General features: G+C 35.6%; 1 protein-coding gene across 5 annotated transcripts; it reads right to left on the bottom strand.

Annotated features, from left to right (window-relative positions):
• Window positions 1–361: 361 nt before the first annotated feature.
• Window positions 362–19,261, bottom strand: LOC114534450 (diacylglycerol kinase beta-like). Of its 5 annotated transcripts, XM_028556007.1 has the most exons (28): window positions 19,178–19,261; window positions 16,138–16,301; window positions 11,794–11,867; window positions 11,423–11,594; window positions 9,898–10,131; window positions 8,633–8,833; window positions 8,494–8,543; window positions 8,304–8,378; window positions 7,917–8,036; window positions 7,790–7,816; window positions 7,494–7,593; window positions 7,200–7,291; window positions 6,961–7,077; window positions 6,645–6,743; window positions 6,354–6,428; window positions 5,840–5,913; window positions 5,540–5,614; window positions 5,377–5,462; window positions 5,095–5,142; window positions 4,801–4,842; window positions 4,511–4,580; window positions 4,251–4,341; window positions 3,817–3,881; window positions 3,535–3,625; window positions 3,272–3,452; window positions 2,946–3,066; window positions 2,779–2,839; window positions 362–2,197 (listed from the first exon to the last, which is right to left on the bottom strand). In XM_028556007.1, the coding sequence occupies exons 2-28, from the start codon at window positions 16,229–16,231 to the stop codon at window positions 2,081–2,083; spliced, it is 2,652 nt and encodes an 883-aa protein (XP_028411808.1). In that variant the 5' UTR covers window positions 16,232–16,301; window positions 19,178–19,261; the 3' UTR covers window positions 362–2,080. The 5 variants fall into 5 exon arrangements, with proteins under 5 accessions (XP_028411808.1, XP_028411731.1, XP_028411881.1 ...); XM_028555930.1 differs by lacking the exon at window positions 19,178–19,261 and having other exon boundaries at window positions 16,138–16,406; XM_028556080.1 differs by lacking the exon at window positions 19,178–19,261 and having other exon boundaries at window positions 363–2,197; window positions 9,913–10,131; window positions 16,138–16,406.
• Window positions 19,262–20,132: the final 871 nt, after the last annotated feature.

Below are 20,132 nucleotides of genomic sequence, written 5' to 3'. Positions count from 1 at the left end.
AATCTAAATTTAATCCATGAGATTAGGTTGGGATTAGAGTTAATTTTCCTCGAGACCTAATCCTAAACCTAATCTCAAGGATTGAATTTGTGTATTTAGGATTTACTGAACAATGGAATTATTACCAATTTTCTGGTCTAGAAGACCATTATGCATTGTGGTTGGCTGAAACTGGAAGCATTCTTCCCGTAACTTAGATCACACTAAAAATATGCAAGCAATGATTCAACCTCGTACCCAGGGTCTTTTTACCTCCGCCCCAGGACCCACGCTGCGGGCGGTCTTGGCCCTACTATAACCATAGCTATAACACAGCGAAATTACCCTGTGTTCGATGTTGGCAATGACTACCAATCAATATCGCTCAAATTTCACAAAAATCAACAAGTGACACGAGTTAACCCACGAGGTGATATATTAATAAACTGTATACATCATACATTTAGTGTTTGTAATGCCGGCATTTTAAGAAGCCGCTCAGCGGCTGTGGGGAAGCTCAGTTGACAATGACTTCTTACTGAAATCTCATTTTGAGATGTACGAGTGAAATAATTATCCGCTAAATATCTTGACGCAAACGAGATTTAACAGTCTATTGTGTAAAAGGGAGCAGCCAAATAAATAGCCACATTTCAAGCACACGATAACAGCAAATACAGCATTGTAAACATGGCTTCCTTACACAACTATTTTACATTTTAGTGCATTATCTATAAAATATGTACCATCATCAAGATTGCTTGATTACTGAATAAGACAAATAATGTTACCATTTGTTTCTTTTGTTTCAAACGAAGCAATCAAAGGTCTATAACTGTGTTTGGCTTTTTTATTCAGTAATCAGTCAATCTTGGCCCACTATATATAGAGTTATTACGAAAAAGATAAGGAGGCCTGTGGCGAGTTACGTAAAAACAAGCCTATGGTCGGATTTTCCGTTGTAAAAATTTTAAAATTATGTGTCTACTTTTTCTGGACCTGTTACAGTTACAATAATTTTCTCCAGTCAAAATTTGAAATGAAATGAATGATTTTATGTCTCGCCTCGTTTTCATGTAACTCGCAACAGACCTTTTGCTCTTTTTCGAATAAGTCTAGATTACTTTGAATATGTGCATGTGCCAATGGGAAAAAATTAAATAAAACAATGAACTCTTGTTGACCGTTTACGTTAAATATTCTACACCGTATAGGGTATAGCCTGTTAGTGAGTAACTCTATTTTTATCGTATGGAGATCGTCCTATCTTTACACCGATGCTTCACTTTAACTCCCACGTGGAACATCATCGATTTTGCTTCATTTGAGAAATTTTCTTGTTAAATAATGTTAGAAAGTGGGACAGACCCTGTTCCCATAGCCAGATATTATATATTTAAGTTATATGTTGAACAAATGTAAGAAGCATGCATGATCTCATGCAATTAAAGATGTCTGACTATGTGTTCTTGGTTTCAAGAAAAAAATGCAAATGTTAAATAGTTAATTGAATGTTAAAACCGTGAATTTATATTTGCGTAGACTGTTCACTTCACGTTCTTCACTTCACTGTGATTACTCGAGTCAACAGCTGTGATTTCAACTGTTCTTAATATAAATGAACCACGCAAATACATCACAGGTTTTTCCGCTGCTACTATATTAAAATAGCTGTTAAATATACTAAAATAGAATACACTAAAATTTCTTCAATTAAATATATACTAGTGTTGTGAACCTGCCATGCAATACTGATCTACAGTATCCAGGAATCTTCATTTTTCCGCTACTTTTAGATACTCATTCATACTACAGTTTTGATGAGAAAGAGAATAAAACATTTACCCTATACGCCTGCTAGTACACCTGTTCTGTACATTCGAACTAATTTCATTTTTTCAGTATTTGATACTTCAATAAACGTATACGTACACCCCCATATATAGATACCTATTCCTAACTGTCTACATATCCCACATTATATATATATTTATATATATATATAATATATACATCCCGGGCAAAACACACCATCACTACAGGCGCTGAAAGGTTATTAAAAACACTGATGTCTCAGGACGTAGTAGCAATAAGTGCATCTTCACAGTTCCGTTTCTAAATCTTGCAACACTTCTCCTTTTCGTCTTGAAAAGAAACCTTTCTTGGACGGTAGTGGCCCTTGTAGCATCGGCACTTGGTTAAAATGCGATATCTTTATCTGAGATCAAAATAGTTGCAAATTTCAATTACAGATACCGGTTTTTTTAAGGCCGTTTTAGCTTGTGCGGCAAGTAAGTCGATATTACAGATCAAGTCGATCTATAAAATCAACAAACAAACAAGCTAAAATAGTTTTTTACTCGAATATAAAATTTTACATCTGAACCATTTGAAGATTCTAAATGTGAACTGTTTCAATTCCTCTAAATGCATGAGTGCACCCGTAAAAAAGTAAGAAAAACTGTTTTTCTTCCGTTTGAAGGCAAAACTTCCGTCCCTTTCAGTCTTTCGCAATAAAGCAGCTTATTAAGCAGCTTATTACTGTTTATATAATATAATGATTATAAATTAGCTGCATCTTCAGTATCTCGTAAACACAGTTGTCTAAACAACATTGCACATACTACAATCTAAACTTCAGATCGTTTGACAATTGGAATGCAAATTGGGATCTGTGGTCACATTGTTGGAAGGTATTTCTCCGACTGGTTGACATACTAAATTGACATACCAACCGTAGAATTCTTAGTACCTGTAGATTCAGCCAACAAAAAGACATAAAAAATAGGGAGTACTCACTGTCGCTGGCGCCTGCAACCAAGGTTCGCCGTCAATTTGTATTGGAAACAATTTCTTAGTTCTACAGGAACATAGAACAAAGAAGAATAAGGGACGGGACGAATATTTCACAGGCAATTATTCATATCCTTCGATGCGTACGATGATGACCAATATGGATGACTTACATTATTGTAATGTTCGAACATTGAGCTATTCTTAGCGCATGGGCTCTCACGCCAGCGATGATTTGTCCCACATAGAGAGCATTTTCAAAACCAACAACTTCAATAAGACCATCACCAATATCTGAAATAACAAAAGATCATTTTCGTATTCATTTATACCAACTGCATGTAAACAATGGGTGAACACTGCAGTATACAAGCGGTAAGAAGGTATTCAAACCACGATTTCAGCTTGAACAACGTGAAATTACAAGATTGCCTTAAAATTGTCCTCGTCATCATAAAGCAACATTATATCCCACAACAGAGGTATATTCAATTATCACCTTGTTCTGCCCAGTCAGAATCATCCTTTCCATTACATTTCGCCTTCTTATTTCTCTTTCTCCCTTTCTTCTTATCCACTTCTCCCCAAGGATTTGTTCCACCAGCATAACTTGGAATATTCACAATTGCGATACCTTCTAGACTTGGCCCAGATGCCAGATCCAATTTTCGACCATCACACTGATAAGCAAAAATTACATCATTCTTCTGTCACTCAAAAAATCTTAAGTCGGAGCACGTCCGAGACAATACTTGTACTCACAATAAGTTCAAGGTTTTCATGAAGATTTTTACACGTTGCTGAAAAATTCTCCGTTGTACCGCATTCAAAATATCGAAACTTGTTCATGAACCTACCCAGCAATAAACAAAAATGTACGAAGGTTAATAAAATTAAATTAGAATTGTGTACTAGAGGTTCAAAGGGTCTTAATTTCGAGTGGAATTATACACACTTCAATTCACCTGCATCAAGTAAAGTGCCAAAAATCATAATAGAATTGGGTACATTAAACTTTAACTTCAAAAGTGTACTACATTTTACCTGCTTTTGAATTTTTCAGGATGTGCTTCACGTTGTTGGTGAAATTTCAACGAAACTGAAGCGTCCTTATCCAAAAAAAAATGACAAAAGTTACACACTGTTTTACCAATGAAATCACCAAAAGCAATGTGATATAATAACATATAGAGGGATTAACATCTTGGCTGTACACAAATTTGTATACAGACAAGATATGTAACTTGATAACTGAGAGTAGTGACTATACGTAGCTATTTCTAGAAATTTTTGTTGGATGCTTTTTCGTGCACTATTAAGGTAGGAGGAATACAGTGTATCTTTTGTTCCATCTCTTCATGTAGTAAGGTGACTTAGCAAGAGAAACCTTCTCCCTATTGACATTACTTTTAGTATTGCTGCATGGCATTTGCTGCCAAGACAAGGCAGCCTCGGTTTTACCAAATAAGAGCACTCACCACCCCGATCGAGCAGTAGTTGTTGATGATGTTCAACGGGATCCGGTCTGCTACATCTGATTTATCTAAATGTTCGACTGTTATTTCCCACCTGTAAATATACAAAACGAACTACAATGTAAAGAAATTCTTGGCGTTATAGACTACATATGAGCCCGAGCTATATGCTTATCTCGCTATATCTACCCACCACATGCATGCATGCAAGTGTACATACTAAATATCCATATTCCCCTCGACAAATTGCCGTACTTATATACCTGTCCAAGGTGACCACTGTGCTATTTTCCACTGAACTTAAAACTTTTGAAATTCTCTCTCCTTCATAACCTAAATATATCATGTTATTTACAATAATTGGTACATGGACATTATACAACTGAATTAGACCTTCAAACAGTGAACATTTTTATACACATTTTATACATCATGCAAGTGCTACAACCTGACGTTGTGTGCTGTTCTCTCCCGTTTTATAGTGCCTGGGTTTGTGGTGAAACGGGAAGCATTGACTGTATTTTCCATAAACTTTACATTGTGGTTTTCTTACCTCCGCCCCACCGAAGATGACGAGATAGATCATTTCCAGTTCCTAGTCGAAATTTATCAACGTTGAGAATACGTCAAGGTTAAAAAGGCGGGCATATAAAAGACTGCACGAAATAAGAGCACTCTTGATAAGATTCGGGGATATGGATAACTTGATAGCAATCATGAACTTCACGAAAGAGTTCACACGAGAAAAAGTACTAAGGTGACATGTCTGTCTCCTTGATTTTCTTTATTTAATTCCGAGAAGCAACTCAAGTAATCTAGAAGTGCCAAATCTGACAACAACACTTACCAAGTGGTAATATTGCGACAGGAGGCAACTGTGACAAGCCAAGTTTATCTTCAAAATAAAGTAGAGAGAATAGTTTATTAGAAATCCAAAACAATGTGTACAACAAGTATAGCGTAAGTCAATCTATCCTTGCAAAGCGATTAAGTTCTTTTCATTCACGGTCTGTTGTTGCATAGACGTTAATTAATTAATTAGAAGTAAATTAATTAATATGAGACACACAAAGAACCACATGAAAACAAACACGAGAAGACCTCAACTATCTCATTCCGAGGCACTCACCCAACGAGGCTAGAACCCAACCAGCAGTGCCGTCTCCGCCACAACACAAAATATGGAAATTAGGAACACTTGAGAAGAATTTTAACCTGGAATTATACAAGACCTTCAGGTATTTTTCATCACTTGCACTATTTCGGTAGATCTGTAAGTAGCTGAAACTTACCCCGGCGTAGGGCCACCATCAGCAAGATTGAAAACTTGTCTTGGATTTAAAAGATATTGAAATTTCCACAGCAATCTACATCCGAGAAAAATATTTATATTATGAAACCATGTCATGTCATATATTTATTACTATGGCATTGTTTCTTGAGGGATTACATGGTCCAGTTTTAATACTGGTGCAGAGAAAAATGGAATTAGGTATACATACAACATAATAAACCGATGAACAATGAGACTCGCACCAGTCACGGTTTCGCCAAGCAACCGACGTTAATATGACTGAACACTAAAACTATACCTTGTTCCTTGGCGACCGCCACTTTTTGGGTTTATAAACACAGCCAGAGGATGTGTGTTTGGAAGGGGGGTTACCTAAGAAAAGAAATGTTCCCCACGTTAAAAACTACCTATGATAAAAAGTGAAGAGTAAAGAAAACTGAAGTGTGACGATAAATGTTCATGACACAGAAATATTCTGAAATTCGATGTTTGTGGATTCTCAGAGTGGTATAAAGGTAATGCCAGCCATGCAGTGTTTAAGATACATGGTTGATTGAAAATCAACGGAATTTATATAGCTACTTGTAATACCTAACCGGGAGTAATCGAGAAACATTTTTATCGGCCCCCCCGGCAGGAGTCGAACCTGTCCTGTGCGATGCCGGTGCACTGCTCTGGCAACTACGGGGGGAGCTGCCGAGAGCGAACGTAATATTCTTGCATAAATAATTATGCCAAGTGTGGATAAAGGTAAATTAAACATGATTTATATAGTGGGATTTATATACTTTTAAGGCCTAATAATAAAATACCTGTATTGGCATTCCATCTAAGTTTAAAACTGTGTTGCTGGTTGATCGATCTTTGTCGTTTTCTATGCACTTATTCTAAAAAATGAAGCACAAGATATAAGCTACAAGCTACAAGTGATAATCCACGCATGCACGGGTAGTTATTGTAGCAAGATTCTCAGGTTCCACTGAATATGATCTCCATTCACTAGCAATACAGCGGTTATTGCATTCATGTTCACAAAATGCATGACTGACATCATTTTCGCCGTATTCGTAGTTGCTGGTCAACTAGTTGGGTTATTTACTCACCATTCCAGCTGGATGAATGCTTGTTGGCGGCAAAATATGAATACGATGTTCACCAAGATCACATTCCAACCGAGTTTGAGAAACACATTTATTGTGGATCTAATAATAAATTTAATTTTTTACTTGAACAACATGAAATATCGACTCCTGGCATTATTACGTTATTTATTATCAGCATGCTAAAATTACTAGATGCTTTCAAACATCATTCGCATAATGCATGAAATATTGTAAATTCAACTTTACCGACGAATAAAGAAGAAATGTAAATTACTCCAATTAAGGTAATATACTAAGACAAAAACGCGCTATTTACCGTAATATGACACCAAGCACAATGTAATCCTGACAATGAATGAGTACTTTTGATCGTTTTACCACATTTCCGACATTTCCCAGAACAGTTGCCCTCGACCCAATGATGATCCATCGTCTAAAAAAGTGAATGAAGTAAAAGATAAAAAAAGATGTTTTGTTCATGCAACTGTTTGTAGCAGCTGGTAACAATACTGGGTGGTTCAGTGGTTGAACATGCAAGATTATTAGATACCATACCAATTTCGCATTTCTCTTGGTTTTCACGTAAGTGTTGATGCACGATGCAGGAACTCTGTTTACACATCTTTCATGCACAGTGAATTTACAGACTAAAAAAAACACAGTTACGTATTCTTTAGTTGGTAAATAGTTGAAACTGTATTTCTCTATATCAGATAGATACAACGTAATATTTGTACTTAACTGCATTTTCAAGTGAAACAGTTCAACGAAAAGTATCAACGTCATTTAAGATGTTTTTTCACAGTGTACTCTAAAGTATTTCGTTGAAAAATTTTAGGCAGTACTTACATATACATTGTAGCCCCTGTCTCCCCCGGAAACCGCGCCCAGTCAAAGCACAGTGGCACATGTTGCAATGTGCAAGTTTATTAAAATGTTTCTGTCTCCACTACAAAACACAAATATGCAGATTATAAACTGCGTTGTAATGTACAACTTCAGGGGATTACAATTTTATATGTAGTTTGGCAGTAAGATATAAAATGATTGAGGAATTAATGAAGATTATTTTATAAAGGATTCTGCTTGAAAGGACACATCATAGAGGAATAACTGCATATATGAACTAGAAAGTATTTACAAACCTGGTGCTGACCATCATCTCGAATTTTCTAAAAAGTATTAAGGTTAGCCGGTTAGCCAGAAACCGTCGACTAATATTTAAAATAATATACATGTGCAAGAGACCATTAGCACACGTTTTCTACTTACTGGATCTAATCCCAATAGAACGAGTAATGGGATAGTGGTAAGACCGCCTTTGATCCACTCATCGAGTGATATACGACCATCTGAATCACAGTCCAGTTCTAACAACATGTCCTGTAAGATCTGTTAAAAATGGCAAATGCTTAAAACAAGACAATGCTTAAAAAACCAAACTTTTGTATTAAAAAAGACTGCCAGTAGTCAATAATATACACTTTAACAACGCCCAGAGCAGTTCACGACAGAAATATGCAGCAAAAAAACTGCTGTATTAAGGAGAACTAGCATATGTTATTGAACAATAAAAAGGACAGTGCTAGCATACAGCACAGCACACTGATGCTATAATGTAGGAGCATGTACATGTTTAAAAAGACTGGAAATACTTACTGGCTTTAACTCTGTGACATCCCATCCTAAATATTTTGCAACACTCATCATTTGTTGTATGATAGACTCTAACTCCTATAAAGTGAAACAGAGACACATACAATTATTGTGGAATTCACCGATTCGCTGGATTCACCGCCAAACAAGTTAACAGAAAGCATTTCAAAACTCTTGTCATATCGGCGAGTACCTGCTGATCTAGATATTCATTACCATCCGCATCATACACTCGGAAAACAACTGAGAAGAAAATTAACAAATAAAAGCATAAAGCATAAATACGAAAAACACATAATATGTAAAGGGTACATACACTATACTGTACTTACACTCAAGTTTATCCTCGACCTCTCCTCCTTCAAGCAACGACAAATAACACGCAATCTCACGTATTGACACCATGGCAACAGTCTCTAAAGCATTCTTCGTGCTGAATATCGCAAGATTGTCTGTAACCGATTGCTTCTTCTTTGTGGAATTATTTCGAGAACTTGAGGGTGTATTTTCAGCGGATGAACCTTTTGCCGGACCTGAAATATTGTATTATCCTCTTGTTACAATAGTTCTTACTGGTTCTCACCTTAAAGGCAGTAGAATTATTTGTAGAAGTATTTGTCAGAGTAGGCGCTTTTTCCAGCACAAATTAAGTTTAAGAAGAAGCTAAACCGTACTCTGATATTCTAGAAATCTTATACACTGACTGCATAAGGGTAAATTTAAAACTACAACAAGGTATGCAATGGTATGACATTGAGCCTGCATGTTTTTCACCCAAAAAGTGACCCAGTCAAAAATGTTTATAAAATAGAAGAACTTTTTTCACCCAGCTGCGCCATTTGAAATTATTCATCAATAATAGGAAAAGAAGGCTTTTAACATATTCTTGACAGCACTTGACCCAACAAAGCAGCTTTGTATGGAAACAATCGGATATATAACACGACATTTTCAAAATAACTTTATTAGTCCACTGCAACCAAAAACGTTCCATTTTTTTATGCTTGTAATTGAAAATATTCGTAATGTTTATAATTTGAAAATAGGAGTATTATTAGGATTTTTAAAAACAGGTTAAAAGAGCCGAAAAAAGCTGTCGTTTGAAAGTATTTTAAAAATAAAACAATACTTCTCATTATACAGTATTATTCTCATCATGAGCCGACCGGCTCACGACTCCCGGCTCATGTTTGTGTATAATAATTGTCAGCTGCACGTTAGTCACATCATAGTATGTGCTTGTAATTATAATGGTGAATGTAAATATATTATATTAGGTACATGCATACATGTTGGTAAAGGAATATTCTAAAGTGTTACGTACGGATTAAATGGGTATTTGTATAACTTAAAACGGTGTAGATAACATTACATTGTTTAATACTGAATTTATTAAGGCGTGCAATGTCTTCAACGGACTGTCTAATGAGTCCAAAAATGAGGTAGTTGAGGAAAAATTCAGTTAAAAACATTTAGCTATTTTTAACTTCTGTTTTAGCCAAAATTTAGGTTGGTTAAACATAGCTTTCTTTAATCCGGATTTATTTATACTGCATGTGATTCTATTTAAATTAATAAAATTTAAAGTTTAACCTACATTGAATTAGTTTACCGTTTAGAGATATAATTGATCTTCGGGCAGGTAAAATACGTGATGCACAATTTATACCATCAGATGAAGAGCGAGGTAAACGATCAGCTTCATTGCATGGTGAACCAGTTAAATGAGTATGTGACGATGAATGCGTAATAACAGCTGTATCTCGTGAGGTTATAGGAATTGTGGCCACTATCGCAGCAGATGTAATACCAGTGTGTATACCACTTTCAGCTAAATTGAATTTTATTTAATATTAGTTCATCCAAAAACATACACACCCAAACTGATGAGCGATTTCGAGTTTTTATAAAACCAGACATGCATGCATGCAGTGTATGTCTCGATGTATCGAGCAATTAAACTATTCAAAAGAGTATAAAGGCTTGCTGAGCTAGTGTATTTTTCTATAAGGAAAATATAGGGTATACTGATGCTAAAATATGCAAACGGAAATGAGTATCTTATCCTAATTAGTATTAACTTATCCTTTTGTCAAGTTATATAAATATAGTCCATTCACCATACTAATGTGACTGCATGGGTACACTATATTCTATTTGATATTTTACATACGTGAAGGAAATAGAAAACTTTGTTTATTCACATCGATCAACAAGAGAATCCCTTTTGCATGTAATTTATCTTCATCTACTTCGCAGGATAGGTGCATCATTGTCGGAAATCTCATGCAATGTTTCACGAACCGCAACTTACACAATCCGATATATGTGACAATCCCTCTCAGACAGTCGAGGACGTGTCAGTCTGAAAGACCGGAATTAAAAGAAGTCGCGGCTATTTTACCGCTAGGGCCTGATATCGCGTGGAATATCGCGGTGAATTCAACCGTTAACAAAACAGATATACGAACCGGGCTATAGCCTCGCCATGCAGCTAGCTGCATGCTATATATATATATAGGCTAATTTACTCATTCCAGAAGATAATTTCATTAAGATCATGCAACTCTGCGACAGTCTGTATCTAACCTTTGGCGATTTAATACCAGCTTCCTTTCACGTGATTATTGAAGCCACAGCTAGTATAGTATAAGAGTCTCGCTCCCAGCGGGCTCTGCGTGGTCAGAAGACTGCAGCCCGGTTCTGTAAACAATTAACTCCCACAGCCCGGCTCTGTTAAAACCGCCGCGCATTATTCGCCACAATAGAAATATCGGCATGCCGATTTCAAAAACAAATTAAAAATGTTTGTTATGTCAAAAGAATCTATCGAGGAGAAAAATGTTAACTCAACAGACAACTTTGCTTTGGAAATACAAATATTTGTCAAAAGGTTAAACCCGACATATAGTACTGTAACTGAGGTGAATGTTACTGTATGTAGCACAAAGAATAACTTTTTTGATCAACATGCTGAAATCTTTATTCTCGGGATACTGAAATCAGAGATGCATTATTTCAGAACCTAACTATACATGTCGCAAGGCCACCCAACATTCGAGGTATATTTAAAACCAATTATAAGTTTCTAAATTTATTGTATTGTATTGTATTGTATTTACCTGGTTTATCAGCAGAAATCATAGCCTCTGCTTGCTGCAAACTTGTTATGGTCGCATTGTTTATTGGTACTTGTTTACAAAATGTCGAGAAGAGATGTTGACATAATTCATCGCTAATTTCATTGCCAAGATACGTGTTAATAAACAGTTTAAAACCATCGTAGTTCATTGGCTGTTAAAAGACAAATTTAAAAAAAAATTGTATTATTATATACACTTGTACATGACAATAAAAACATTTCTGCAAAAGTGGTATAAACAATTCATGTTAAAAATAACTACAAAGGAGAGTTACGAGAGCAAGTTTCAGTTTCGTGACAGTTAGGAAGTTGTGAAACGTCAGCTGGAGGTATCTGGGCTCATAAAATTACCTCTTCTGGTTTATACTGCGAGAACTCGCCATCACGAAACTCCTTAAGCACATCCTTTAGTCGTTTTTTAGAATCTAAAAACCAAATATTGAAGCGCTAGTAAGATATATATAGTAAGTAATGACGTGGCTGCCAAAGTTAACCTATCCCAATCTGGGATTTTGAAGTCAGGTATACTAATACCGCAGGCATCAGCATAGGGAAAATTTGAAGCAATCTATAATTTGTTTGGATTTGAGACATGAGGAGTAGGATGTAGAAAACCGGAGCTGCCTGAGCATACTTGCAATGACTGTTCTAATACTAATTATTATTATTGGCTGAATATATACTATTACAATTCCAACACAGAAAATTCTATCAGCGTTCAACTGAAAATGTAGTTTTTAAATGACTGACTACATTTTAAAAGTCGAAATGATCGATGATAGAAAGCATGTTACCATACAAAAAATACAATATAACCAGGGAGCAGCATGGCAGCGTCTTCAAACAACTTAGCATCAAACGTGATGTATACTATACTTGGGTTTTATATGATGTCATAATTCCAGTGGGGGTCATCTCGAAATCGAGACACAGTGAATTGGAGTGAGTTTATTGTTCACTGTACGTGTTGGCTTTGTGCTTCGTAGCAAATACACGCAATTTCGTATCATTTGCTCACTCCTGCTCAGCATAAGGGTCGAAGCAATTAAGGTTGAGCCGTCGAAGCGAGCGGAGAGAAAATGCATGGATATTATAATACAAGCAACCAGGCCTCAAATCATTATTTTACTCTTCAGTCTTCAGTGCAGACACAGACAAACTGTCATCCCTACGACCCTATCTTTGTTTTTTTTGCTTTGTCCGGTTTGTATGTTTCCGTTATTTAAATAAACAAAAATCCAAAACACTAATAATACTGCAAGTAGTTTGGTTGGTTTCGATAGAGCACAAGGAGTGTGCTGTAACCCTAAACATATTAGGCACATTTTAGTATGCTGAGCCAAAGAATTTCGGCATAATTTATGTGTATTTGCAATAATGTCTAGATCTTCAGACAGACGATGTTACGAAACCGGTCATAACATGTGTGATATACCGTACTGCCTACCGGTGTTTAATAAGAAACAAAAATTGAATACATAAGAAACAAAGAGTATTAATTCGTCAGCCTCTACCTTGTCCTCAGTCGCTTTGCCTTTGACTAGCTAACAACTTATAACAATCACATCGCTGATCTATATCTGCCTCCTTTTTTTTCTGTATACTTTTCTATATTGAAAGGCTTACAGAAGAGAAAGGCTTTGTGCGGGAAAATTCTTAGTACTGTGCATAGGTTCTTGGACCTTGCCTGGTTTATATAGTTTTAATTCAGTTCGCAGGTCCTTCGGTTAAAAAAAATGCGATGTTCATCACAAATATTGCTCATGACACTGTGTAGTACAAAAAACGACTACAGAAAAGAAGAGTTTGCTATCTAACTTATCTCTTTTTATCTGGGGCAAAATCAATAAAAAGATAGTTACTACTACATGCAGGTTGGTGAATTCACAGAACATTTAGAATATGACATACTGTACTAATTACTGGGAATATCTTGCCAAGAAGAAATTGCCATCCTACAGGTGAAGCAAAACTCTGACCAAGCTAGATTATACTGCTGCATAATTAAAGAAGAGTAAAAGAAAAAATATAAAGGATCACAAACAGCAAAGATCATCAATGGCTTGCAGTAATAGCATAGGAGGGGAATATGTTTCACATTAATAATTTAATTGTGTGATGTTATGGGTCAGAATTACATTTCCGCTCTTGAATAACCAATAGAATGGATACAATTCCAATAGAATGGATACAATTGCAATAGAGCCACAAAACAATTTTAAAGGCGACATAGACAAATTATTAATTCATTGTTGGATAAGACAAGACACTTATTTCAATGTAAATTTGTGGACACCTAATGGATATATAGAAATCTTGTGGTTTTTAAGAGCAGTAGATCAAACTTTTAAGAAACCTAAAAAAATACTTTAAGACTATGTTTATATTAAATATACATAAGACAATATCTTTCAATGCATCCAAGCTGTTTAATGCGTAAAATATTTACTTGTGGTAGGGCACTACAATTTACCCTTTAATATAGGTAATGCATTTCCACTGAGGAGTAAAACAATTTGGCATGAAAGAAAATGACATATGACCTAAAATAGTAAGGTTTTGGTCTAGATATTCCATCACACCTACACACATACAATTGTTATTTTACAAAATCATTGACAACATTCTGATCATGGTATAAAAACATTAGTAGTGTTACATACATTTGTAAAAATCTAAAGCTCACAGCTTTGAGATAAACCTCCAAATTACAAAAAACTATGTCCTATCTGATCAAATTAAAAGCATCTGCAGACCTAAAGTAAAGGCCAACATTCTCAGGATCTACATTATGACTGATTTGTTGAGTGATAAAACATCAAACATAATATCATATTTGTTTCAGTAATGACTACAACTATTGCTGTTTTGTATAGTACTTTGTTTTGTTCTAGCTGCTTTTATATCTTAAGAAATCACCTGCCATCTGTATGTTGTGTGTGCAATTAAAGTAAAAATTTGGCCATTCATTATTTATCACTAAAAAGAAAAATACTACAAAATAACCTGTGTAACTTAGAACAAATGTCTCAGTATTTATCCAGTCAGCCAGTGCATTGTATAACCTGCAAAGGCATCATAACCTTTTTACCTGGAAAATGCATCCTACTTTCAATTTAGTATAAATATTGTTAGACCTTTATACAGTATGCCTGACTAATTCAAACTTGACTGCCAGCAATATGTTTGTTCACCTACAGTTTGGCACAATGTCATGAAAGATCTAAGAAATGTTAAAACTTTCATACAATTTTACTCTGCAGACAACAATACTACAGCATCTTGTATTACTGTTACATACAGTTAAACCCTTGATTTACATTACTTCAAATTGTTTCTTGGATAAAAATAACTTTTAAGTATTGAATATTGTGATTTATTGGAGTAGAATTTCATTGACACTTTTTAATCTATATATTGTAGGCCTTGTGCAAAAATTCCAAGCATTATCAACTTCGTTGCGGATTAATCTACGCTGTTTCTAGTTACACGCAAATTTTCAAACTAAATCCAAAAGCCGGTCCTATAGTAGAATATCCATTTCGCAATATGTGTCAATGATGTTGTGTGTATTGCATACACAATTTCGGACATTTTACACCAGTGCTTAAAATTGTGCGACAAGTTGCGGCAGAGAGTATTGAATTATTTCAAATATTCAATATATATTCTAGTTTGCCCAGCAACAGGCTGTAATACGCGTGAATAATCATGTGTACACGCCAAACGACTCTTGAACTCTTGCTCAGTTACTTGTAATACCCGAATTTTTTAGGGTGTTTGCGACACAGTCAAACACTTTCACTGATTGATTTTATACAGAAATTTCGAGAAAAATATTACACGCAGAATAGTTTATATATGCCCACGTCTTGTGGGAGCGGGGCAACGATTTTACGGTAATTCGTATTGTTTTGATAGCTTTGCATTTTAATTTGAAACAACGGCGAGTTTTTATGCCTTTTCTGAAAATCTTTCGGTATATTCAACGGGAAGTATCAATTCACGTGCGTTAGGGAAAAAATAGGAAACGACGTGAAATGTTAGGGCAGACATATTGTGAGAAGCCGCAAGGCAGCTGACAATACTGGGCGTTTATAGTGAGAAAATGCTCAGCGAAGTAATAACTAATTCATGTCCTAAAGAGGGTCCTTTTCACATGCATAAATTATCGAAAAAATATCACAAAAATTCATATTACGATATCATTTTAACCCAACACGACGATGTATTGTGTTGTACATTGATATCTCCATCCTTTCGACATAATTGTTTTTTATCAAATACGTGGGATAGCCTAAAATATGTCATTGCCGTCTACCGCGATGTAAACAATATATCTCAGGACATATATCGTATATCGATCCCGTTCCTATAATAATAGTGGGTTAAATAACATGAATGAAATACATCTGAAAACCTGTTCTTCATTCCTCGCACACCGCGCATTTAATAACAAGTAAAATAAAAGATTCAAACACAAAAATATAACCGACGCTCCCTACGAATCTGTATTTAAATAACGTATATGCTTGCACTATTATTTTGACTTTTTGACTCAACGATGATTTATAAAAGCCCGAGCAAAAGTTAATATATATGTGAACCAAATATACACCGCATTGTGACGATATAGTGTCGACCTCGGAACAGCACAATTATAAATAGACACGAGACAAGATGAAACTGGCTTACATTTTGTGTATGCTTGCAGCTGCTCGAATTCTTCAGCGGATAGTGAATCCCATATGCTTCGTGTTCGATATACTGGTGGTGTTCCCGACGCCATTTCAAGCGATCAGTAATCGAGTATCTTCAAAACGCTGTCATTATATCACGTTATTCCCCAATATTCGGACCTAAACAGAATGTTTAGAGGCTGTTGTGTCGTCCTTTCTATTAATTTCACCTGGCTAGCGTAGTAGTGGATCATTATATTTGTAAATGAAATTTTGATTTCTCAGTTCACATCGTACACAATAAGTGAAATACTTCATGTATGACAAAACATTTTAGCACTGAGCACGTAGAATAGAGACAGGGACTGTAACTGGTCGCGCGTCATTGGCTCATTGCAAATTGCAACAATTATACCCTGGGTAAATACTGTTTTATACCTTATACAGCTATACTTCATACAGTCCCCAATCAAACTTGCCGTCGTGAGCACATTACGCTACACAATGAAGACCTTCACTGTGTTTCCCATTTCTGTATTTATTCTTTGCGCATTGATTGACAAAATGTGTGGGTTAAGATAAAGTTTTAAAACATATAAACGTTCTAATTATACTCAAAATTAAAAGATGACGTCACTTCCGAGCTGACCTTTCTCGACATGGTAGATAATTTAAAGAGATATCACCTGTGTTTAAGGACAAATTATACCACCCAAGAATCACAATTCTACCACCAAGGAACATAGTTAAAATAGTTTACTGGCGAATGATCGTTTTCTTAATGTTCATTTGTGGACGGTTAAAAGAATTCAAGGGCGTGAGAAAGAAAGTTCTTTTACACAGAGGAAGAGAACATACGATTCACAGAATTACCTCAAGTATGGGCATGGTTTTTCTTAAAAACACATTATTCAATAGAAACTGCAACAATTTAACGATCCACGGTACCGAAAAAAAGGAGTCAGGGCTTACATACTGTATGCGGTTAGTTATGAATGCTCCAAACAGTAAAAGTTCAAGCAAAGTTGAGAAGATCTTGCCCACATGCTGGAGTTCTGCGGTTCACCAGGTAATAAAAAATTTAATTTCGTTTCAAATTTACAACAATGTGATCGACATGAGTGAATTAATAAAGCTAGCTATTGCCAACTTTTCAAGTATTTTCCTTTGCTCCTTATCTACAATTGAAAGACAGAAAGGAGAAAGAAAGAAGAGTATTCTAGAATCTTTCTCATTTGAAGGATCGGAACCATGCATGAATTTCTCGACTTAAAGAAAGTTCAAGGAAAAATTAAGGAACAAACGGCAGTGAACGATAAACAAAAATGGTATGGGAGAAAGAGAGCATGCTGTATTTTACAACTGCCGGAATGCCATATATTAAAAACCAAAAATAATTTGCTGAAATGCCTCATTATCTATTGTTTTTATGTATTTCTGGCACAGCTGGCGGTGTACGAAATCGGGTTTCAGCCTTAAACCGCCTTCAGTTTCAGCGCACATACAGCGGAAACTTTAATTGCTCGTAACCGCATATTCACTAACATTTTCAATTATATTGGTGCTGACAGCTCACAAGTAACAAAAAAAACTCTGAAATAAGTTTTAGCACGCTGCCACGATTAGCATTTTGCTAAGCAGAAAGCTTTAGTGGTCGCCTGGTGTATCGATGTCGTGACCATTTCGAGCGGATTTCCACAGTCGCGTTGGATTTCCACACGCACGTAAAAGCTTAAAGCCTGTTAAGTTGTAGTATAATTAATTTAATGACAGGAAAAAAAACACACCAAATCATCAACAGAATCCAATCTTATATATGCTGCATCTATTCAATCGTTGATTTCATAAGTATCATTTAAATTATTTTAAACTTTTACGTGCGTATAGGTACGAACGAAAAACGAGACATGCAGCGAAAGACAGCCCTGAGATACAAAATCTTATACAAAATCTAGTCCTTACGGTCATGTCGGGCAATAACTATGGACTCATTAACGACGTGAACCATCTTAATTTGACGGAAAGCACTTCATAACTGATTATGATGCTTGTCGACTACATCAATTAAAAAATTAAGGGCGTTAGTTGTGACTGACGTCATTCCTTATTCTGATCCTAACAGAGACCGGGCAACAGCAACTTTTTTAAGGTCATCCACAAAGAAAGCCTTTGCGTAAGTCAAATCGGATCACAAGAGTATGAAGAGTGTGTTGCATAGATTAATTAGTATTCAGAAACAAAAATACTTTATTCGAATCACTTTTATCAACCTCGCCTATATAAAGGGTTTATTTCTTATGATTATGCTGGGCTTTTGGAAAGTTAAATATATATAGAACGCCCGAAAGCAAGATATATTTGAAAGGCACAAATCAATCTTAGTGATATAACCAATGATTATATGAAATTCACAATATCAAAATCGGTCAATTTATAGAATATACCATTTATCTGCTTTGATATTTCGTTTGTATTCGCCCGGAGCCTATGGCCTGGTTGAAAAAGATATGGTGAAGCACTTATCGCTGTGATGTACTCTATCACGTAACCGACTTAAGCAGAAAATGAAATAAAATGAAATTGTCGCCCGCGATGTTATTCGGGTTATTCAATTTTTACTTTTTTCATTAAAGCTTGTATAAGTGCAAGTAACCCGGTAAAAAGAAGTGTTATACAAAAAATGAAATTTCTCATTGAACCACATGCGGTGCAGAGACAATTTTAGGAAGACCAAACTAGTATCATCATTGTATTTCCTTTTAGACCACTCTAAGAGGTCTCGCAGCCCTAATAATATAGAATAATATATTTACTAATATATTTAAGTTGATTCCTTCAACCATCTTCAACGAACGTTTGATATTAGAATTACTAGGCCAAACAGATTCCTAATTTTTGTTTGAGAACAAGGGACGGTAGCGTAGTCAGTATAAAAGTTAGGAATAATCGTGCACACTATCATTTAGGGCAGCCGCAGGGCAAAAATGGCCCGTAAGTTCAATTTTTCTCGCTATACACAAAGATAAAAAGATAATATAAAAATGTGATGATCTTACCAGTATATTTCAGAGGCAAACGAGTGAAATTTTTGACCAAGACCTTCCTCCACTAAAGGTCTTTTGCGAGCATATTGTGTGTTGTTTATTTATCTTGACGAAGAGTGTATAAGTGTCGCCTGTGTTGGTTGTTTTGATATGCCCATACTATAGTGCGTGGGCGAAATAGGCAGGCCTAGTTAGGTAAAAGCATCGCCCTCGTTTCGATGTAAACAGAGCCAGAATATTCATAATTCCCAGTAAAAAAATTCTCAAGATTGAAAAAATCAGCCATTTCAAAACTGCATCCGACAAATCCTTTATTCACAATAAACTATATGATAGAAATAGCATATGGGTACTCAAGCGACTTTTCTACACCAACATAATTATATCTTCACGGCCCCTTGCCAGGCCTTGTTCAATTACTGGACGATAATGTTATATTGTATTACCATGCATTGTAGTATTTCTATGGAATCAAGTTGTCAGTGAAAAATACACTGTCAAGCATATAAATTATGTGTTCGCCGTATGTACGAACGAATGTGTTTATCACATGGTCGTGAACCGTCCACGGACATCGTAGGTTGATAGGCAAGTGTTACAGAAATAACTATATAGTTTTTTGACAATTAAAATACATTGATTTACCTCCTTTTAAGGCATTTTAATTTATAATTACTTGACAGATTGGTGCTGATCGCTTTCTGTTGATTAATTTATTATTTCTTCATCCTATAGCTAGGCCACATGCACTGATAAGAAAACAGTCTGCTGCCAACAACTTGACCTGTTCATTGACCTAACGAAAACGTCCTATTTTTTATCGCTTTGAAACTCATATTAGTTGAATTTTTTTAATGTGATTTTGTTGAGACGTATTCTCAGGACAGAATACTGCCTGAACGCTGTTCAGATACCTCATTTCGCTTGCTATTGGACCGAGCTATACATGGCACACACATATACTACA

Source organism: Dendronephthya gigantea, unplaced genomic scaffold, assembly GCF_004324835.1.
Source record: "Dendronephthya gigantea isolate DGI-Jeju-01 unplaced genomic scaffold, DenGig_1.0 000000F, whole genome shotgun sequence".
Taxonomy (NCBI): domain Eukaryota; kingdom Metazoa; phylum Cnidaria; class Anthozoa; order Malacalcyonacea; family Nephtheidae; genus Dendronephthya; species Dendronephthya gigantea.
This window is presented reverse-complemented; position numbering and strand designations above follow the sequence as displayed.